Source organism: Orbicella faveolata, unplaced genomic scaffold, assembly GCF_042242905.1.
Source record: "Orbicella faveolata isolate gen_17 unplaced genomic scaffold, um_ofav_v1 contig_37, whole genome shotgun sequence".
Classification (NCBI taxonomy): Eukaryota; Metazoa; Cnidaria; class Anthozoa; order Scleractinia; family Merulinidae; genus Orbicella; species Orbicella faveolata.
Genome location: NW_028301566.1, coordinates 1826996 through 1846030, shown reverse-complemented (window position 1 = coordinate 1846030; position 19035 = coordinate 1826996). Strand labels below are relative to the sequence as shown.

Genomic DNA, 19035 nt, shown 5'->3' with positions numbered 1-19035 from the left:
AACAAAAACATTTACATACCAACCAGCGTTTCTTAACCTGATTGTTTGATGTTGTCTGTCCCAGAAGACTCCAGAAATGCCAAACGTGATAAAATGATGAAACAATTGAATACACTTGTCTCCTGAGGAAAGAGCCTTTGTTGTGCAAAGTACTTCGTGCAAGGGTCAGTACAACACTCATATCCAATTACTCCAGAATAAATTAGAGTATGTAACCAGCTTTAAAGTTATACCTTTTCGCTGTAGCAAAACTGTTTATCTCGCTTTCAAAACAAACCGGATATAAAACGGCACCGCACAAATGTCGACCCCATCTCTCTCTCTCTCTCTCTCTCTCTCTCTCTCTCTCTCTCCGCGCCGCGGTCATCTGAAAGATCTTTCAAACAAGGATGACATCTGTCAATTGTTTGAAAAACAAAGCTGTTTCAGTTGAGTGACCACTGCTGAGCGTAAACAGACGTGACACATCATATTGCTACTGAATTTGAAATTTTTATCCGTTGCGATGCGCGAATACCGTGCCGAGCGATCGGTTGTCCTGGTTTTACGTCTTGTTGAATTACTCGGTTATCTTGAGCCCGCATGAATTAAATCGAATTACTTTCCACAGCAATAGGATGGAAAATGTCCGTAAAAGTAAGGAAACGGCCGAAGATTTATTCTTCAAGTTTATGGACGCTCAAGACTGTCCAGAAATAACGAGCACCTTTGGAGAACTTGTCAAGCTTCTTGGAATCAAAGCGGACAATCCGCGCGAGTTTTATTCGCAGCTTAAAGGAAAACTTCAATCGTGGAGGTGCAAATCACTGTGGGAACTGTTAGACAGTCGGGCTAATCAGAAGGAGTATGGAAAAGGAAAAATATGCGAAGACACTCATGTGTTAGTCATCGGCGCAGGTCCTATCGGCTTGAGAACTGCGATTGAAGTCGCCTTGCTTGGAGCAAAAGTTGTGATTGTGGAGAAGAGGGAATCTTTTGTACGAAATAATGTCCTTCATTTGTGGCCTTTCCTACTCACGGATTTCCGTTCACTCGGTGCAAAGAAATTCTACGGAAAATTCTGTTCAGGTTCCATCGATCACATCAGTAAGTATAATTACAATATCTCTTGTTTGTGGATAATGGTTTTAGTAATTTACGTATATTTTCACTGAGAACTTGAGGTTTGTAAAATATGATTTATTTATTGGAGAAGTAATAAGCGCGCATATGTTTTAACAACTGAACCTCTACGTATCTGCTAATTGAAATATCGTTCGTCATAGCTATTTAATAACAATATAATATCGGTATTTCCTTTCGCCATTCCTAATTCTGACTTAACAGTAACAGGAAATCTGCCAAGTGTGTAGAAACATACAACGGTTTAATATAACGTCTACATACAATTGTTTTCCAAAGATCTGGCTTGCTTATTGTCATAACTGCGGACCAAATATATGTTTTCCTGATTGTTAAGAAACAATTCGATTGCTTGGAACGGATGATCGCATCACAACAACGTTGCGCTCAACCACTGCATGGATTTATTAATGAACAGACCGGCTGAATTTTTTTCTGCAACGAAATCTTGTCTCTCCAATGTCCCAGAAAGCTAAAATGATCGCGCGGTCCTTGTTGTTCGTAGCGACACGATAAGCCCTCGTAATCCTCAACAACATCATTTACTTTGTGAATTTGTTGAGAGTTGTTTATCAAATCGCCGTAGACTGGGAGATAATTTTCAAGGGGATTTTTATTAAAGGAGATCAGATTTTTGAAACGCAAGCGTATTTAATTTTAGTGATGACATTTTGTGGGGATTTTAAAATACACGCGGCTGACAAGCTTGGACAGGATTTTACGTGAGCATCAAGCCTTATCATACATTCAAATTCCCTACCCAATATATTTGCCTGAGAAAGCTGTATAAATAATAATCGTGACTTTTATTGATATTTTATTAAAAACTTGTTTCCTCATCATGTAACCACTGTTTTGTACTAAAAATGTTGGTCTGAACATGATCTATCTGCCCTCGAGCTACTGAACAGAAATCCTGGCGGTCGGAAATAGTTTCTTTCTCTCTTTCTATTTTTGTTATTGATAATGTATATATCAAGATATTTTACATTTTTCGGTATCTAGAGGTCAGTTTCAGCCACGGCAACTTTCAAAGCAGTCTTAGCGGAAGCGTACAAAAAAAAAAATGAAACATTTGGCGTGACCGAGTTCTTCTCTGCTTGCTAGTGGTCGTTTGTAACAATCCGAGATAAACATCTCGCATTCAGCTCTAAATTCAACAAGATTAATTGAACCAATTTTTGTGACTGAAAAAAGAAAATACAGCAAGAGAAGCAGCTTCTGAATATGATTTAGACGTTTATTGCAGGTGTTTGAAGTTCACCGGACATCAAAGCAATATATGCATTTTATTGGCGATTTGTTTATTTTTCGCCTCTTTATTTTGACTGTCTGTTATTTCTGTTTAACCAAAATAATTATATTTTTTTAATTACATTACCGTTTTTGTGAAATATTGAAGTCTGATCAACCCCAGGTGTTAAAAAAAAAATTTATTCCTGCTTTATTTATCACGTTTTTATTTTTCTCAGTATATCAATAGAATGATAAAGGAAATATTTCAAATTTGTCCTTTCTCGTCCTTCCAGCTTTGGCGCATTAATATATAATTGAGCTTTGGGCATGTCTTATTTGCATGTCAGAACTTTAATTAGCGGCCGTTCAGTTTAAATCGTTTGTTTAACAAATTTCTGGGTTGTGCAATCATACGATTTTTTCTGTTTTTCGTTCCCAGCAAGGAATATAGTCTGGTGACCTATGAGTGAGCTCTCTCCGCTAGCTTGTTCGCAGGCTAGGAAGTTGCATCCGTCCGTTCAAATTTGATTTCTCGCCGATAAACTTTGCGTGACGTTTGCAAGTTGCTCACCCCACGAACTCGCGAATTCTTGTTAATTACCACACGTCTTTTTGCAAAAACGAATCGCAAATAAATCGTAATTACTAAAATGTACCCTATTTTTTTGTTCTTTATCATGGCTCTGGACAGAGTTCGAGGTCTCTAGTTAAGTATCAAAACAATATTACGGTTTAAGCTTTGGAAGAAGTTGAGAAAACAAGCGATATGAAAATAGCGTCGTTGACCTGAATTGTAGTTTTGTATTGTATTCTATGACTCAGTATCAGCATGGCTTCTACAGATTAGTATGTACAACATTTAGTAACATTCCAAAGCATTAGAGGAGGATTCCAGAGCAGATAAATCAGACCTCTCAATCCTGTTCAATTTAGGGCAATTTCATTATCCCTTTGAAGTTCTATTCGTCAACGGCAGCATGTTGATACTTCCCCGGATACTTGTAACTGTAAAAATAAATTTCTTATGGTCTCCATTTAAAACGTGTAAGAGGAATGTCTATATTGAGTCACCGACCAAAAGCTGTGTGACTTGCAAAACACGTAGGTTCTAAACTACTAATAATATTAGACGCATTAGTTTTGATAATTAGCCTGTTCCTTACTGTATCGAAAGTCGTAGGAAGGAACTTGTTCACTTGGTAAGATTTCCGCATTCTTTTACCAACTCAGCATTAATTATTACGTCTGCAAAGAACTTGTCCTATGAATTAAAGACCTCTAGAGCATGTTCGAACGCTTGCAACGTCTAGGGGAGTTTTCTTATATTTTATTTTATACAAAATGGATCAGTGACATACGTTTATCCACATTAAGATATCGACGTAAACTGAAATTCAAAATTACTACTAACACTCTCATCGCTGGCTGAAACTTTCGGGTTTGGCGAATTCATGTCCTTAACGTAACGCAATGAATATTCACAGAGCTGATATATTATTAGCCGGGTGTCCATAAGTGTTTAATGTTCATTTTTCAGGTCAATATTGGTTGTTCATTTCCCTCACACCAGTATTTATCTCTCTTGCATAGCCAGAAAATCGAAATATTCAATAATCGGTTACAATTTCATGCCAATATTCTCCATTTATCTGATTTTTCAATATTCATTACTCGACTTCAGCTTTCAAATATACGTGACCATTGAAAGTGCGGAGGAGTTGTATCCAAAGGGAGAGATGATGCAATCAACTCCTCCATCAGTACATAACAAAAGTTAAGCGACTAAAAGATCAGTAAACAGCGTACCGTATTTACTTGAAAAATCGCCAGCTGCTTTTTAAACTTTTCGACTTTGATGAGTCGCTTATTGAAAGGCGATGCCTGTTAAAAACACGTTTCAAACTTTTGAATAAATCATAGCAACCCTTATTTCTATTTTAAAACGGTAGCAACAACAAAGTGTCATTATGTTTTCCGTGTTAGAGTCAGTAGCTGCACAGACATATGCTTCTAAAAGCAAGCGTCGCTTCAGGAATCACGGACTTTGAATATTAGCGCTGGGTTGTTGTTCAGGGTGCAACGCTTATAATGTTTTTGCTGTCATGTGCGGCGCTCCTTTGAGGCGGCGCTTAGTCGAGGCGGCGCATTTTCGAGTAAAAACTTCAATAAACCAATTTCGTATTCTCGGTATTGGACTGGGACTAGCTTGTAACCGAGGCTAATGTGAGGAGTCTTTTCAAATGCAAATGAAATTAAGAAGCAATCCACCAGAAGTTCGAGTAAAAAGTCGACAAAAACTTTGTACCGAGGTTATTTACATTGTATTGCAAACTTCTGTGGAACGTCAGTTTAAATATCTTCTCAAAAGAAGTCATTCTAACAACACCAAATGTCAAAAAAAAATTTGAAGATTATATGAAACACTTGAAAGTACTGGTAAAATGAAACTGATGATGAAATTTTACCTGTGATTGCACAATTTCTCTGAACTTTGAAATTTATTTTCTCGAGTTCCCATGGGAAATAAAATTGTTTTTGGTGTTGTTTTAGGCAACTATTTATACCTTTAGCTTTTAGAAAATGCTAAAAGAACAATACTGTGCTTAAGTTATTCTGGTACAAGGTTTTTGTTCATTAAAAACTGAACTTGCTCATTTTACTGTCGGATTTCGTCTTAATCTTTTTTTAATGATATTCCCACACACGAGTCTTCATCGCAAGCTAGTTACAGTCCGATATCGAGAATACGAAAATAGTCTCAAGCAGCATTTGACTTTTTTTCAGGTATTCGCCGGCTCCAAGGGATTCTTCTCAAGGCTGCGCTCATTTTTGGCGCGAAACTGTACACTGGCGTCATGTTTGATCACGTGATAGAACCAAACTCACTGGAAGATGGATGGAAGTGCAAAGTGTCTCCCGAGTCCCACCCCGTCAGTAAATACGAATTTGATGTTCTTATTGGAGCTGATGGGAAGAAGAACGTTATTCCTGGTTTTCAACAGATTGAAATGAGAGGTTAGTGAAGAATTGAATTTAGTCATGTTATTTTCTGAGAGAAAATGGCGCTAGTGGAAAATAAGACCGAGGGACTGATTATTTTTGTTTTGATTTTTTACTTAGGTACACTCGCTATTGGCATAACGGCAAACTTCGTCAATCACTGCACAGAAGAAGAAGCAAACGTTGAGGAAATTAGCGGCATTGCGTATCAATTTAATCCACAGTTTTTTGATCTGCTGTTAGAAGAAAAAGGAATTAAGCTTGAAAATATTGTTTACTACAAAGATGAAACACACTACTTTGTTATGACAGCTGGGAAAGCCAGCTTACTCAAAAGAGGAGCTCTTAAACAGGTATTGTAATCACCAAAATTTGTGTCATGTGTTTGTAGTTGAATAAAACAAGCTGGTTAGCTCTGCACAATGCAAAAGTTTATTCAGATTGCAATGTCAGTGATGTCAGTAACGTAGAACGCACTTTTTACTGATTACGCACGTACCGAAGAGAAAGTTTCGATACGAGCCGCTAGCGGGGTTTTGGGGCAATGCCTCCCTCCAGGAAATGTTTAAGTTTAGTGGTTCGGGAATGGCATTTCCCACGTTTTTGAGGAACAGTTCACTAAATGTGGGGGCACACCTTGTCGGAGTTAAGTTTTCATGTATTTCACACGAGGCAAGTCGGAATTAAACTCACATGCAGTCGTTTCTGCAACAGGAATGTTTCACTTACTTATCCATCTGGGAAAGATACTACTAATACTGTAAAAAGCACGCATTTATGGCATTCTCCATTTCCTTAGCTTGCTAGTCTGCTTTATCGTCAGCAGAAACAAGGCAAAGACAAACAAACAAACAAACAAACAAACAAACAAGCAAGCAAACACGCAACGCCAATGTGTTTACGAACATCTACTTTATGCCAAGAAATCATTATTGATAAAATTGCAATTTCTTTGTATTGTTTCACGCAGGACTTGAGCCCTCCAGTCAAGCTTCTTGCTCCAAGTAACATTGACCAATCTAAACTACTGGAATATGTAACAGACGTGGTGAAGTATGCTACAAAAGGTACACTGAAGAATCTCGAGCTCAAGATTGTAGGCAATAATCAACCAGACATTGCTGCGTTTGATTTCACGTCGATCAAGAAAGCTGAACATGCTGCAAGGATCATTGAAAGGAAAGGAAGCAAACTTTTGGTGGGTCTGGTGGGAGACAGTTTGTTGGAGGTCAGTATCAAATTAAAATATAATTTCTAGAATTCTTCTGCAAGTAAAATTTGTTCTTAATATCAGTCGTGGTTTCCTTCTGGAAAGCCTGTCATTTAAAAAGGATGCCATTTTTTTGACGTATCATTGAATTTTTTATTGGTAAGGCAACTGGGGTAATTTTAACTAAGGTCTTTCCTGCCAGTAATGTTTATTCAATTTTACCCTCGACTAGATAAAACAGAAAAATGTTCCTTTAAATTGTTCGTGATGCACAGAAGTATCCTAAGAAATATCCTAAGAACGGCAGCAGTTTTTTTCAAATCAGCTCATACATGTCTGTCCCGATTGCACTCAATGATATAAATATATATTTTTTGTTTTTTCTCAGCCTTTTTGGCCAACAGGCTCTGGCTGCGCCCGCGGTGTTTTGAGCGCACTGGATGCGGCATGGACGATTCGCTCATTCGCGCAGGACAAGCCACCGCTTCAGATTCTCAGTGAGAGAGAGAACATCTACCGTTTGCTGTCAGGAACCAGTGCGGAGAATCTTCACAAAGATCCCGCTAAATATACTATCAACCCAAGTACCCGGTATCTACACATCACTCACAAGCGGATCCGTGAGGTTTATCACCTGTTTGATACTGATGATCCTGTAAACGCTGACTTTAGCATTGGAAGTCCTCAGACAGAAGTCTTGAACAAAGGTAGGGTAGCCTGATGGCCTGGTGGCTTAGACAACTGGCTTTGTCCAGTGAAAGTTCTGATGTTTTTTTTCTGTCTCATGATCAATCTAGGAAGGTCCGGTGGCAGGGGTTGGGGGTGGGGGTGGGGTGGGTTGACTTTGGTCTGGTTGGCTAGTTCGAACCAAAATTAAGCGCAAAGACTGTCAATCTGTCAGCCCTAGCTTGGTCTGGAAAGTCTTTTACTAGATTAAAACAGATGACATTAGCTCAGCTATGCTCTGTTGAGAGTATCATGGAAAAGCTTATAAAACCGTTTTCCTTTCCCAGCCTCTCGCAGAAGAAAGATCAGCACCGGAGCGAAGTTTACCTCAAATAAAGGTCGGAAGCGTGGCCGAGCAAGTTCTCATCTTGCTGCAGACGTTGCGGGAAATAGAATACGATCAACGTCAGGATCTAGCATGGAAAACCTGGTGTCACACAAGCCACTTTCCTCAACACGCTCCGTTCCGCTTGACAGCAAAGTTCGTGCGCATACGTTAAGTTCGGTTGGAAGCGACGACGAAGTGTTCCAATCGAAAACAAGGCGGGTAGGAATCAAACCTTCAGCAGGACGGAGGAGAAGCTCCACAATAGATAGTTCAGGCGACGAGCTCAATGATAAAAGAAGAAAGAAAACAACAAGGAAAAGTCTATCGAAAGAGAATTCGGAGGGTGTGAAGGAAAATACACGTCGTAAGAAAGGAGGATTTTTTGGGTTTGGGAAAGGGAAAGCAAAACATAAGACTCCGGTGGACTCGGATTATCACTCTGACAAGGATAATAAATTGTTCAAAGGGAAACATGGAGATGAACACCAACAAATGGAGAGAAAGTTTGGAAACGGAGTCACTCTGAAGAGTGTTCAACCAAGAGAGGACGAAAAGAAGAACTTCGCACGAGAAGACTCGGAGAGAAGGCGTCCCGCGGGTTCATTTTCCCGAGAGCAATACACAAGACGGTCAGCTCGGGACATCATTAGGGAAATGGAGGCAAGATCAAAAGGTGAGACTGGTACAATTGAAAATACAGGCAATGGGAAGGTTACAGGGAACGCGTTTGACGCAAATGTCCAGGAAAATCACGAAAACGATCAAAATAGCAAAGAAGGAGAGAAAAATGGAAAGCATAAAGCTGACAATAGGAAAGTGGAAGAAAAGGCAAAGATTAAGAAAGAAGACGAGAAAAAGAAGCACAAGGAGGAAGAAAAGAAAAGAAAGGAAGGAGAACGAAAGAAAAAAGATGAAGAGAAAAGAAAACATGATGAGGAGAAGAAACGAAAAGAAGAAGAGGAAAAAAGAAGAAAGAAAAAAGATGACGAGATAAAGAAGAGAGAACAAGCAAACAATCTGCACAACAAGAGAGCAACCGAATCCAAACCACAAACTACACCGCCCAACAAGAAATCAAAGAAACAAAGCTTGCTTGATGAAATTGCTGCGTAAGTATTTATTGTAAACGACATGAAATGTACAGTAAATGCGTATCTACTTGCCCTAGACATCGATACTGTTAACCAATGTCCTTCATTCCAAAATTTCTTGTTATTGCGAGAAATAATATTATATTTACTTCCGCGGGTGATTCTGCGGTTATTCCAGTAGGGTATAGGTCGCCATATTTACCTCTAAAGCACATATTTATCTTCTTTGTTCTTTGGTTTTGTCAACAGGTTATCACCTTCAGCTAGGCGTGCTATGCCAGTTCTGTCAACACTGAGCCCTGAATTTGACAAAGAAAACGAAAAGCTACAAGAGCACACAGTGACGTCAGCAGTTCGAGACGCTGCCATGTTGTTAATGGCAACGCCGCTTTTGGTGGATGGACTGATAGCCAAAAATGGAATGGACCGGAAGGGATCATGGGTAAGAATTGCTAGTTAAATTTAGAACTAAATAATTGCCAATTTCGGTTATAAAATTAAATTCGATCCCGGCTTGGAGTCTTATTGGAATAAAGCCGCAAAAGAGTGTGTTCATTTACCCCACAACCACCTGCGATTTTTTACTTAGTTTTAATGGCAGGCGGCCAAAGCTCCAGCTGTGATCATCTTGTGTAATAGCAGTCATGGCGAAAATGTAAGAGAACTGTCATAATGTACACACTATTATAATATAAATTTATCATAAATTTGTATTTTAATAACATTTTTTATTATTTAGCTCGACGATATTAGCTTTATAGTTGCTCTCAAATTCGAGTCTAAATAAAGTTTGTCTATGTCTATAACTTGCACAGTGTATCGCTTGTTGCCTCACCGCTTACTTTGTTAAAACGAGGCCATTTTAGCGAGTTATCGCTTATTAGGTTTGAGAAACCTAGGAAGCGATAACTCGCTAAAATCGCTTCAAATCCGCAGCAGAATAAGCGAACAGACAAAAGGCAATGCACTGTGGATGTAAGATAATGCGTTTTTATGAAGAGCTTTCTAGTATTTGTATCTCCAAAAGCCGAGCATAAATATTCCCATACAAAGCGTTATAATTTCGCCATGACCGCTATTATGTAAGGTGATCTACACAAGATAATCACCGCTCACAGCTTGAGCTTGGGTTGCCTGTGGTTTTAATATATCGAAAAAAAATTTTCTTTATCTCTCGAGTCTTGCGCAGTACAGCCAAAATCTTTCAGATCTCGTTATTTTAAATTGTAGTGCGATTTTGTCAATGATCTAATTTCATTCCTTTGCCGCTTTCAGCTTGGAAGAAGCAGTGGTCGTGTACGCGATGTTGTGAATCGGTATAACACGTTAAACAACATGAAACCATTGATTGATCAGATGAACGGAGATGCAACGCCACTGAAAAGGCCACGAGATAGGTAATGTTATCATTTAGCTCGACTTGCCTCGGGAACGTGTGTTGAAAAATGTACGTTAATTTTGCTAGCGATGACTGTCAATTTAGTTGATATGTGCTTGTTATTAAATGTTATATAGACATTTTTAAGTGGCTTTCATACCGCACTGGGTAGTAGTAATATTAAAGCGCCATCAAGCATTTGGACGTGTCATAAGTGTTACTACGGTAACAGGTTTGTCCACGAGAGTATGTAACTGCACGATTCCATCAACACCTTTTTCATATTAGGAGTGAGTATTTCAGTGGAAGTAAAAAAGAAATTACAGCATGTGGTTTCCAATAGGCTGGTTTTCACTAGCAGATAAGCATAAGTATAAGCCGGCATACCCAGACCCACCAAGATGGTGATAATTAGCAGCTCTTGTGAGGGATTTTTCTAACAAAAGGTGCTAATTATAAACATCTTAGCTTATGCTTATTCGTTAATGAAAACCAGCCTTTAACTACTTTCTTAACGAGCCGAGTATCCAAACTGTTATTTGTACACAAACTTGCTCTCACTCATGTGCTTGTTTCATAATAGCTATGATCATTTCTGTTCAAGCCAAGCTGTTAACTGTCAGCTGTGTCGAGTTTACACCAAAAAAATAACTGTATTTTGAATAAATAACCCTTCCGGCTAACTTTTATTTTTCTCTTTAAAGTGTTGATGGTTCTGTAGAAATGCCGCGGAAAATTGACAATGGTTACGAGAAAAACGACGTAAACGAGAAATTCTCCACCGAGGAAAACAAGGATTCGTTTGAGGTGAAACCAACACCTCCTTCGGAGAAGAAGAAGACTTTGCAGATGAGAAAAGATGAAAAACAGTTACTGCCCTCTCCCTCACTGGAAAGATTAAAGATCAAGGTAACAACTGAAATATCGGTGTCAGGCGATTTTTTTTTTCAGAGTGTATGATTTAGAAGAGTGCTGCATCTAAAAATTACATTATATTACTAAGAAAATCGGCCTTTTTGCAGACCGTTGTCAAACACAGTTCGATGCAGTGTTTTAAACGGAAATATGACGGCAGGATTTCATTTTTTATTGCTTTGCCAAACACTGAGTGGATCTAAAGGAAGAATGTTAAGGTCGATTACAGAGAAGCTGGAATTTAAAAACACCAATTTTTTTCAGTTGACTAATTAATTGTTGGCTTTTTATGTTTAGCTGCAGGATTTCCAAGATGATTCGTCTCGTGTCGACAGTGATGTTTCTTCACCAAACGGACATGTAGTCAAAGACTTCAGTTCTCCCATTTGGCAAAAAACGGTGATTGCAAAAGTTACAGAGTCGAACGACCAGAGTAAAGAAAACGAACCTGCAGAGGTGTCAAAAACAAACGATGAGGTAGGAATGAAAAGAAACTGGTGTACTTTGGAGGTCTTCTCCAAGAGGCTGAAAATTGGTTGCAATATTTGACCAAAGTCACCTTAAAGACAGAACAGCTTACATATATTCGTGTTTTCATTCTTATTAAAGGAAACAGTGGATGGCAAATTAACAGCAAGTACAGTTTACACCCCAGAAAACGAGGAGGCTGTCAGAGACTTTTCTTCTCCAAGTTGGCAAAAAACAGCCATTGCTGTAGTGACCGAAAACAACGCGGACAATAAAGAACATAACAAGGAGGCCCCCAGTATTTCCCGCAAAAGCGAAGAGGTAGGGACCTGAAGAATGCAAAATAGAAACATTGATGTTTTGCAAGAAATAATGAGACAAGGGAACTGACTCCTTTGACTCCTTTGTAGCGCCTTGGATTCAAAGCCGGATCTTTCAATATTAATATAAGAGTGTTTTGATTGGTCGCTGACAGAGACAAGCCTTACTGTAATGTGATGAACCTTAATCTAAGTCATTTATCGTGTAAGGGTTATCATGGAGGAGTATTTTGAAAACGAAATGGTGTTTCGATAAGATGTATATATTCTAGAGAAGGATAACGTTGAAGACAATTTCATTAGAGATGCTAAAATTGTAACATGGCAGAGTTTGCTTCGTTCAAGGTGACAGAGGAGCGGTCCATTAATACAAAACCTTCTCAGGGAAGGCGTCGATCTTCTGTGTTCCCGTCTGAACTGATGGAGGAAAAATTAACGAATCTACTGAACAGCACATCAGCTCTGCGGGCAAGAAATTCCATCAAATACATGATCAGTATCTTCAAGTAAGGAAGTATTTTTTTGCCTTTACTAGAACTAGAACTAAGGGGTTTGTACATTGATCAGGTCATCAAAGTTGTTGTCGCTAGTGAAACAATTTACCGTTTAATCGCGTCACACGAAGCTAATAATATAACTGAGCGTGATCAGCGTTGGAAAAGATCGTCCTAAAATATTGTTAAGCAGCTGAGATGCAAAATTTCTTTCCTTTGGATCGTCCCAACTGAAAGAAGTTTGCAGGGTTTTTTAGCTTTGACTCAACTTCGTTTCCAGTGTCTCTGTTTTCCTCACCCCCTCTCACAAGGAAAGCAAAGACACTGGGTACGAAGATTGGTGGTTGTTAGAGCCCAGGTATTCATGGAGCTTGTTTTCAATTCCGTAGGATTTGCTTCCGTTTTCAGTTTACTTTGTGATCTATTCATGTTATTGAACTCCCTATATTTCTACAGGCAAATTCAAAAACACCCAAACGAAGAGAAGTACTACAGGATTTTCAAAGGAAGAGCTAAGTTCAGAAAACACGTGTGGACCGTGAGGAATGCCAAGCTATTTATGACTGCAAGCGGGTGGACGGAGGTAAAACTGCAACATTAACTAAAAATTAACTTTTGTAGTGTTTCTGGGACTGTTGTACCTCACAAGTTATAAAAGAAATCTTGCAATTGCTCTCTGCTATAACGCCCTTGCCTAATGGTTGGTGCATGAAGTCTGGGTTTTAAATGGTTACTCAATGTTGTGTTCTTAGGTAAGACACTTTACTTTCAGTCGATTCCTGTTCCATAGTGCCATCAGTGGTTAGTCATAAGGGTCACCCAGTCCTAAGGCAGATTATCTGGCCCTCCTGATTTTTATAGTGATCAAGTTGAGAGAGGCTTATGCAATTTGTAATAAAATCATTTTTGGTTGTCTTTGTTTCAGATTGGGAGCTTTTTCATCTTTCCTTTGTCAAAACAGATTGAAGGACCTTTGTTGCTGTTGAACAAGTACCTAAGGTATGATTTGTATTTTAATATCAAGTATTGACCTGAAAAATTGCATGCTGACATCGATTGGATTTGTTTCACATATAGGATTTAAATAAACGCCCCCGCCCCCACCTAAGTGTTGAATGACTGGAAAAAAAATCATAGTCTCTGTCTGCCTGTTAGACTACAATATGATGCATTTTAATTAAATTAAAGCACCAGCTTACCTTCCGTTTAAGCCTATCATATTTACGAACAGCTTGCTACTTAATGAAGCGGTGAAGTGGGCGAACAACACAAGCAACGAATACTTCAAGAAAGGGGGTAGTCAGCGAGGGAGTAACGAGGCAAGGGAGGGAGGGAATGTGGGATGGGGGAGGGAGTCAAGGGGGGGTAGTGAGAGAACGTGGGGGCGAGTAGGCGCGGATAGGACAGAGGGTATGGGTGGGAGAGAAATGCGCAAAAAGTCTCATGTGAACAGAATGAAGTCGTTAAAGACTTAAAACTACATTTGACTAAGTCAAAACTAGGAAGAGAACAACTCAGACTAACTAACCAATCAGACATATAAATATAAATTGTTGATTGTTGCGGATTTCGTGGAGTCAGTTTCGTTGATTGTTTTCACTTTTTTGTAATCAGTTTGGCAGAAGAGAAGAGCCTGGAAGAAAACAGTAGCCCAGCAAAAGCAGAGCAATCAAACCTGCGTAGAGCTAGCTCGACAGATCTGGCGGAGAGAATAATGGAGCTGAAAGAAGCTTTAGTTTCATCGAAAAACAATTCCTTCAAGACTAACAAGTTTAGTAATGGCGTAAAGAACAGAGAATCAAAGATATTACAAAGAGCTGTTTCAATGGATGAAGTTAACATCTTAAGAACAAATGGTGAGACTAGTTCTACTCTGAGGAAAGAATCGACGACTAAGGATAATGAATTTCAGAAACCACGGAGCCATGCGGAAGAGAAGGAGAATGAACCAGGATACTTACGTCGTTCTGTGAGCGAAAACGCGCTTCATATGTCTTCAGAAAATGATGACGAATTGACATCAACTTTCTCGCCATTCATACGGAGGTTCTCTCAGCGTAGCATCAAGGAACAGAAAACATCCTGTGATATAGTTATGGAGAATCCACTGCACCTGGAAACTGTGCCTGTTGATGAGAAGCCCAACCAAGGAAGCATTAGCTCATCAGATGAAGAAGACTTGATAAAGCCAAACAAACTAATTACTGTTCCGCATCAACGCCAATCAGTACGGTCACCTCAGGAAGCCGTGCTAGAGGAAGCAGACCAGCTCTCCTCTGTGCTAGGAAATCTTATACACACTTTAGGCAGCTCTACAGATTCTGAAAGAGAGACAGAGTCTGAGAAAGAAACAAAGAAAGAACCACAAAATGGCAAAGTGAAAGGAAAAGTTCGAGACCAGAACAAGGACAAGGAATTAGAAGCTCTTTGTGCAACGCTAGACTTGTTAATCCATGACAACAGCGACTCTTCCTCCGAGAGTGCCAAGGAAAATATCATAGACAGGAAACCCTACAGTCCTCGTCAAAGGGAAAATCGAAAAAGTGATTTTAAACCTCCATTGCCCCATACCAGGAAAACAACAGAGCAGTTAGAGAAAAGCAAGAGTTTAGACAATTCATTTGAAAACTCTAAACGGAGTTCCATGGCGAATGGTCGCTCAAATCGTGACAGAATTTCAAAAGCGAAAAGCGTCGATGTAGTACAGGTGACCAGCAATAGAAGGCCAAAAGATAGGACTACGAATATAAGTCAAGACATGTCAAAGAGAAACCAAAAGAACACAACAGACCGGCGAGAAAGCTCTGTTAAAACACGCGCTCAGCTGCAAAAAGAAGCGAAGAACGCCGCTTTTCTGGATAGCACTAATGGACAAGACACTGCACCAAATAAACGGGATTTGGCTGCAAAAGCTCCAAAAAGAACGGACAAACGACCTGCTTTGAAGACCAAAAGCTTTGATATAGAAAGATCAAGAACGCGGCCTCCAGTGGCTAAATCAAAGAGCTTGGAACAGCAAGTAAACGGGTTGAAGACGACCAGACTGAGTCAAGTTAAAAAGGGATCTGGTCGATCATCTAGCAGTGAAGACGACAAAAAACCGCCTCGCTTAAGAATAGCTGATCAGACTCGAATGAAAAATAGAAGTCAGAATACTGGAAGAGCAAATAACCGTGGACCTTTATCAAAGAATTCTAAAGGTAAAGGAGAAAGGTCGATCACAGAGCAAGGTAAAGTAAATACCGAGCCATCCAGACCTGTACTTGAAAATGCCATCAAAAAAGGCACTTCAGCACAAACCTTGTCTCTTAAAGAAAATTCTGGTGTGAATAACCAAGAAAATCCAGTCAATATTGACGAGAGTGTTACTTTCACTGAGATGACCTCGTGCGATCGAGTGATTCAAGATCAAGATGATAGTTGGACTATGATAAACATCATACCCGAGCCTGTGGTGGAACATGCTGCTGACGATCATGCTAACTCGGAAGTTGGAAAGGAAAAAAATGAAACACGTCTTGTAGAGGCTGATGAAACTGATGATGTTTTGGTAGAAAACAGAGATGAAATCATCAACTTATCAAAAGAAATTCAGTCTCACTACAGTGAAAATGACGCACAGAGGAATGCCGTTGATGACGACACGAAAGAAACAACCAAGGAAGATGGCGTCCCGAAAGGAAAGCAAGGGTTTCCTGGTGATTCTGAGCTTCATGGACATGTGCAAGACGGCGAGGAACCATCAGCTGCCAAACAGGAAGCTTGTCACGAAGAGGTTGATTCTCGGATTACGAAAGATGACAATCCAGTCATCACAGAAAGCGCCAATTCAGACTACACTCAAACTAATTCACAAAGTCGAAAGATGACGTTATTGGATATTGGCAAACAGCAATCCAAAGAAAGAGTGGAAAGGAAAGAAGCAGTTTCTCTTTCACTTGAAGAACGAAAACAACAGATACTGGGCGCCGCTGTATCAAAACCAAAATCTAAACCTGCTGATAAAAGAAGAAGCATCCTGCAAATTAAGAGCCGTAGTGACGGAAATCTAGTTAAGAACAAGAAAGAAGCGTTTGAAAAGTCGAAAGTGGCTCACACAACTTCAGATAGTTCCGTAGCTAAATCGTCCAAGCAACGACATTTCCGATTCCGCGGTCTTAGAAAGAAATCTTTTGAGTTATCAAGTGAGCCATTAGAAGTGTTGGCTGAGGATCACGAAGAAAGCGTCGAAGAAACGCCAGCAATATGTACAAATGGAAAATATCCCACCAACCAGGTCAACGGGGTAACAGCTAAGGCGGAACAAATCGACGAAAAAGTTGACAAAGGAAAGGGCCACTCCCCTGTCAAAATAAGTCCATTTCAGTTGCATTTTAAAAAGCGGAGGGGTTCATACGATTTGGAGAAACGAGCAAGCTCAGGTAGCTTGGAGTCACCAGAACAGCATCCCGGCGAATATGAATGAAGAGTTCGGTTGACCTAACTTGACGACTAATCTTTCTAACGGAGATGTCAGTCTTAGGAAACCTGAAACAGTTTTAAATTGCCCTTAAGTCAGTAGAAGGAACAGAAAAGAATCGTCTAGATTAAATACAGAGCAGTTGAAATGATACTGTTTCCAATAGGAGGACTTGAATCGTATTTGGGGGTGGACCATCTTGACTTTTGAGGGGCCGGTACACGTGGGTTGGTGATTTTGAAAAAATAGCCTGCAAGCATACTTGTACCAAAAAAAAGAAAAAATTCGTGCACGTTCTCCCTGCTCCGAAAAAAAGCTTGTTACACGGAGAAAAAAAAATTATACATACACACGCCCCGAGGAGAAAATTCGTACTGCATGAAAGGGTTAAAAAAATTCATGCCTACACTAAATCACCCCATTCCCCCTCAACAGTAAAATGGTCCGCCCTTATAATTTTTTCTTAGGGACTTTGGTTCAAGCCCTGCTCAAACCTTGTTTTCGCAGGATGAACAAAAAAAACAATTACTGTACCCAATTTTGGTTTTCATGTTGAAAATCCACTTGACATTTGTTTTCTTCATTGCAGTTTATTAATTTCCGTTTGGTTATCGGCTTTGTTTCGTTATTATTACAGTGTAGAATATTTTTACAATTTATAATGGCAGAAGCCAAAGTTTTCAATAAAGTTATACAAAAGTCAGTTTATTTCGCAATAGTTGTGGTAATTGTTTCACTCCAAAAAGGTTTCCAAGTTCAAACATTTCAAAAACTACACTGAACTAAAAAATCTTACAAATGATTAAAAGTGCGGAGTTATCAAACTTTAGATAAAGGCAGTAATAAGGTATCTGTAACACGCCATTGATTCAGACCGTGCAATTGGAAGTCCGCGCCATGAGCCCGAAGAAGGTTGTCATTGCGTCTAAGCCATTATTACCCTCTTTATCGTAGGTCGAGTCTTCTTGATGTTTATTCCTTACCATTTCGAACTCTTTTAAGGTGTGTTTGGTTCTAAGTAAAGGGGACTAGAGGCGACTAGTCCCTGCAACTAGTCCCCTGAAGAGTTTACACGAAGGGACTGGTCGCAGGGACTTGTCCCACGTGCAGTTCACACGAAGCGTTTTGAGGAACAAGTCGCAGGGACTTATCCCAAAAATTCAAACTGGTTTGAATTCGTGGGACTTGTCGCAGGGACCAAAGTTAGTCCCTGCGACTAGATTTTGAAGCAAAAATGGCCAGTTGACACGATGGGACTTGTCCCCGCGACTTGCTGTAGAGACTAGTCCCCTCATGTGTACCGACCTTAAGGAATTATACCATCTAGAAACCTCGACACAGGACGCCATGCTCGTTTTGGATGTTGCGATCGAAAAAATAACTTTCTATTACCCCCAGAATTTGCAAATGTTCAAACACAATAAGCACCAAAAAGTCTCTGGGGAGTGAAGAGAAGCAATTTCTTAGTATTTTCACAAAGGCCATTTACCTCACCTACCCCGCAAGGGAGTTCATATACTTCCTAAATCACCCCTACACGAATAACACATTAATTAAGTTAACACTTTTGTAATTTACGTCGTCATATTGTGTCAAACTGATATTGACATCTGAAGCGCTCGTCTTTGATCAGGAACTAACACTTCGCATACTTGAAGTACCTTTCTCAATGTTCTAACTTCTCCCGGACTTCAGCTGAAAATTACGTGCGCTAAAAGCAACAAAAAAAGCCCGTTTTGCTCGAGTCATGACTTGAAATGACGGAGTCAACCTTAAGAAGTGGTAAACGTACAGCGTGCAACTATGGAGCTTTTTACGATAACTGCAGAAATTCTAGCGCGCTCATCGGCTAATTTTCGTTGTCAGTAAGCGGACAGACACATAAATTTATGCGATGCGTCAACGAGCGAGAGCGAAAACATGCGTCTGTCCTGTTATTGATCATGAATTTCATCATAACATTTTCAAACTAGCTGTGGATCCACGAGTCGAAAGCAGGGTACGACTTAAGCTTCTTGAGTGCTTAGCAAACCTCCTAAGAGCATCCATACTCTCGGTAGCTGCACGCTAAACGTTTACCATTTCTTTTATAGAGTTAATGAAGTTAAATGAAGTTAAAAGCACGATCAACCGCGCGAAAATGTTCAGCGACACATCAACATTTTTCTTAATTGGATCGCGGTGAGTTAGTTTACGTTTTCTCGATCCCACACAAACAAACAACTTAAAACTGCTCAGTTATCCTAAATATCAAGCTGACAACAAACAAAAATTGCAGTCGGTAAAAG

General features: G+C 39.7%; 1 protein-coding gene across 1 annotated transcript; it reads left to right on the top strand.

Moving 5' to 3' along the window:
• The first annotated feature begins 455 nt into the window (after window positions 1-455).
• Window positions 456-17455, top strand: LOC110062524 (uncharacterized). The gene is made up of 15 exons (XM_020769452.2): window positions 456-1086; window positions 5143-5373; window positions 5479-5711; window positions 6329-6586; window positions 6957-7275; window positions 7582-8731; window positions 8963-9155; window positions 9989-10110; window positions 10796-11000; window positions 11304-11483; window positions 11616-11795; window positions 12140-12300; window positions 12745-12871; window positions 13214-13287; window positions 13903-17455. Exons 1-15 carry the CDS (start codon window positions 618-620, stop codon window positions 16751-16753), a joined length of 6753 nt encoding a protein of 2250 aa, XP_020625111.2. The 5' UTR covers window positions 456-617; the 3' UTR covers window positions 16754-17455.
• The last annotated feature ends 1580 nt before the right edge of the window (window positions 17456-19035 follow it).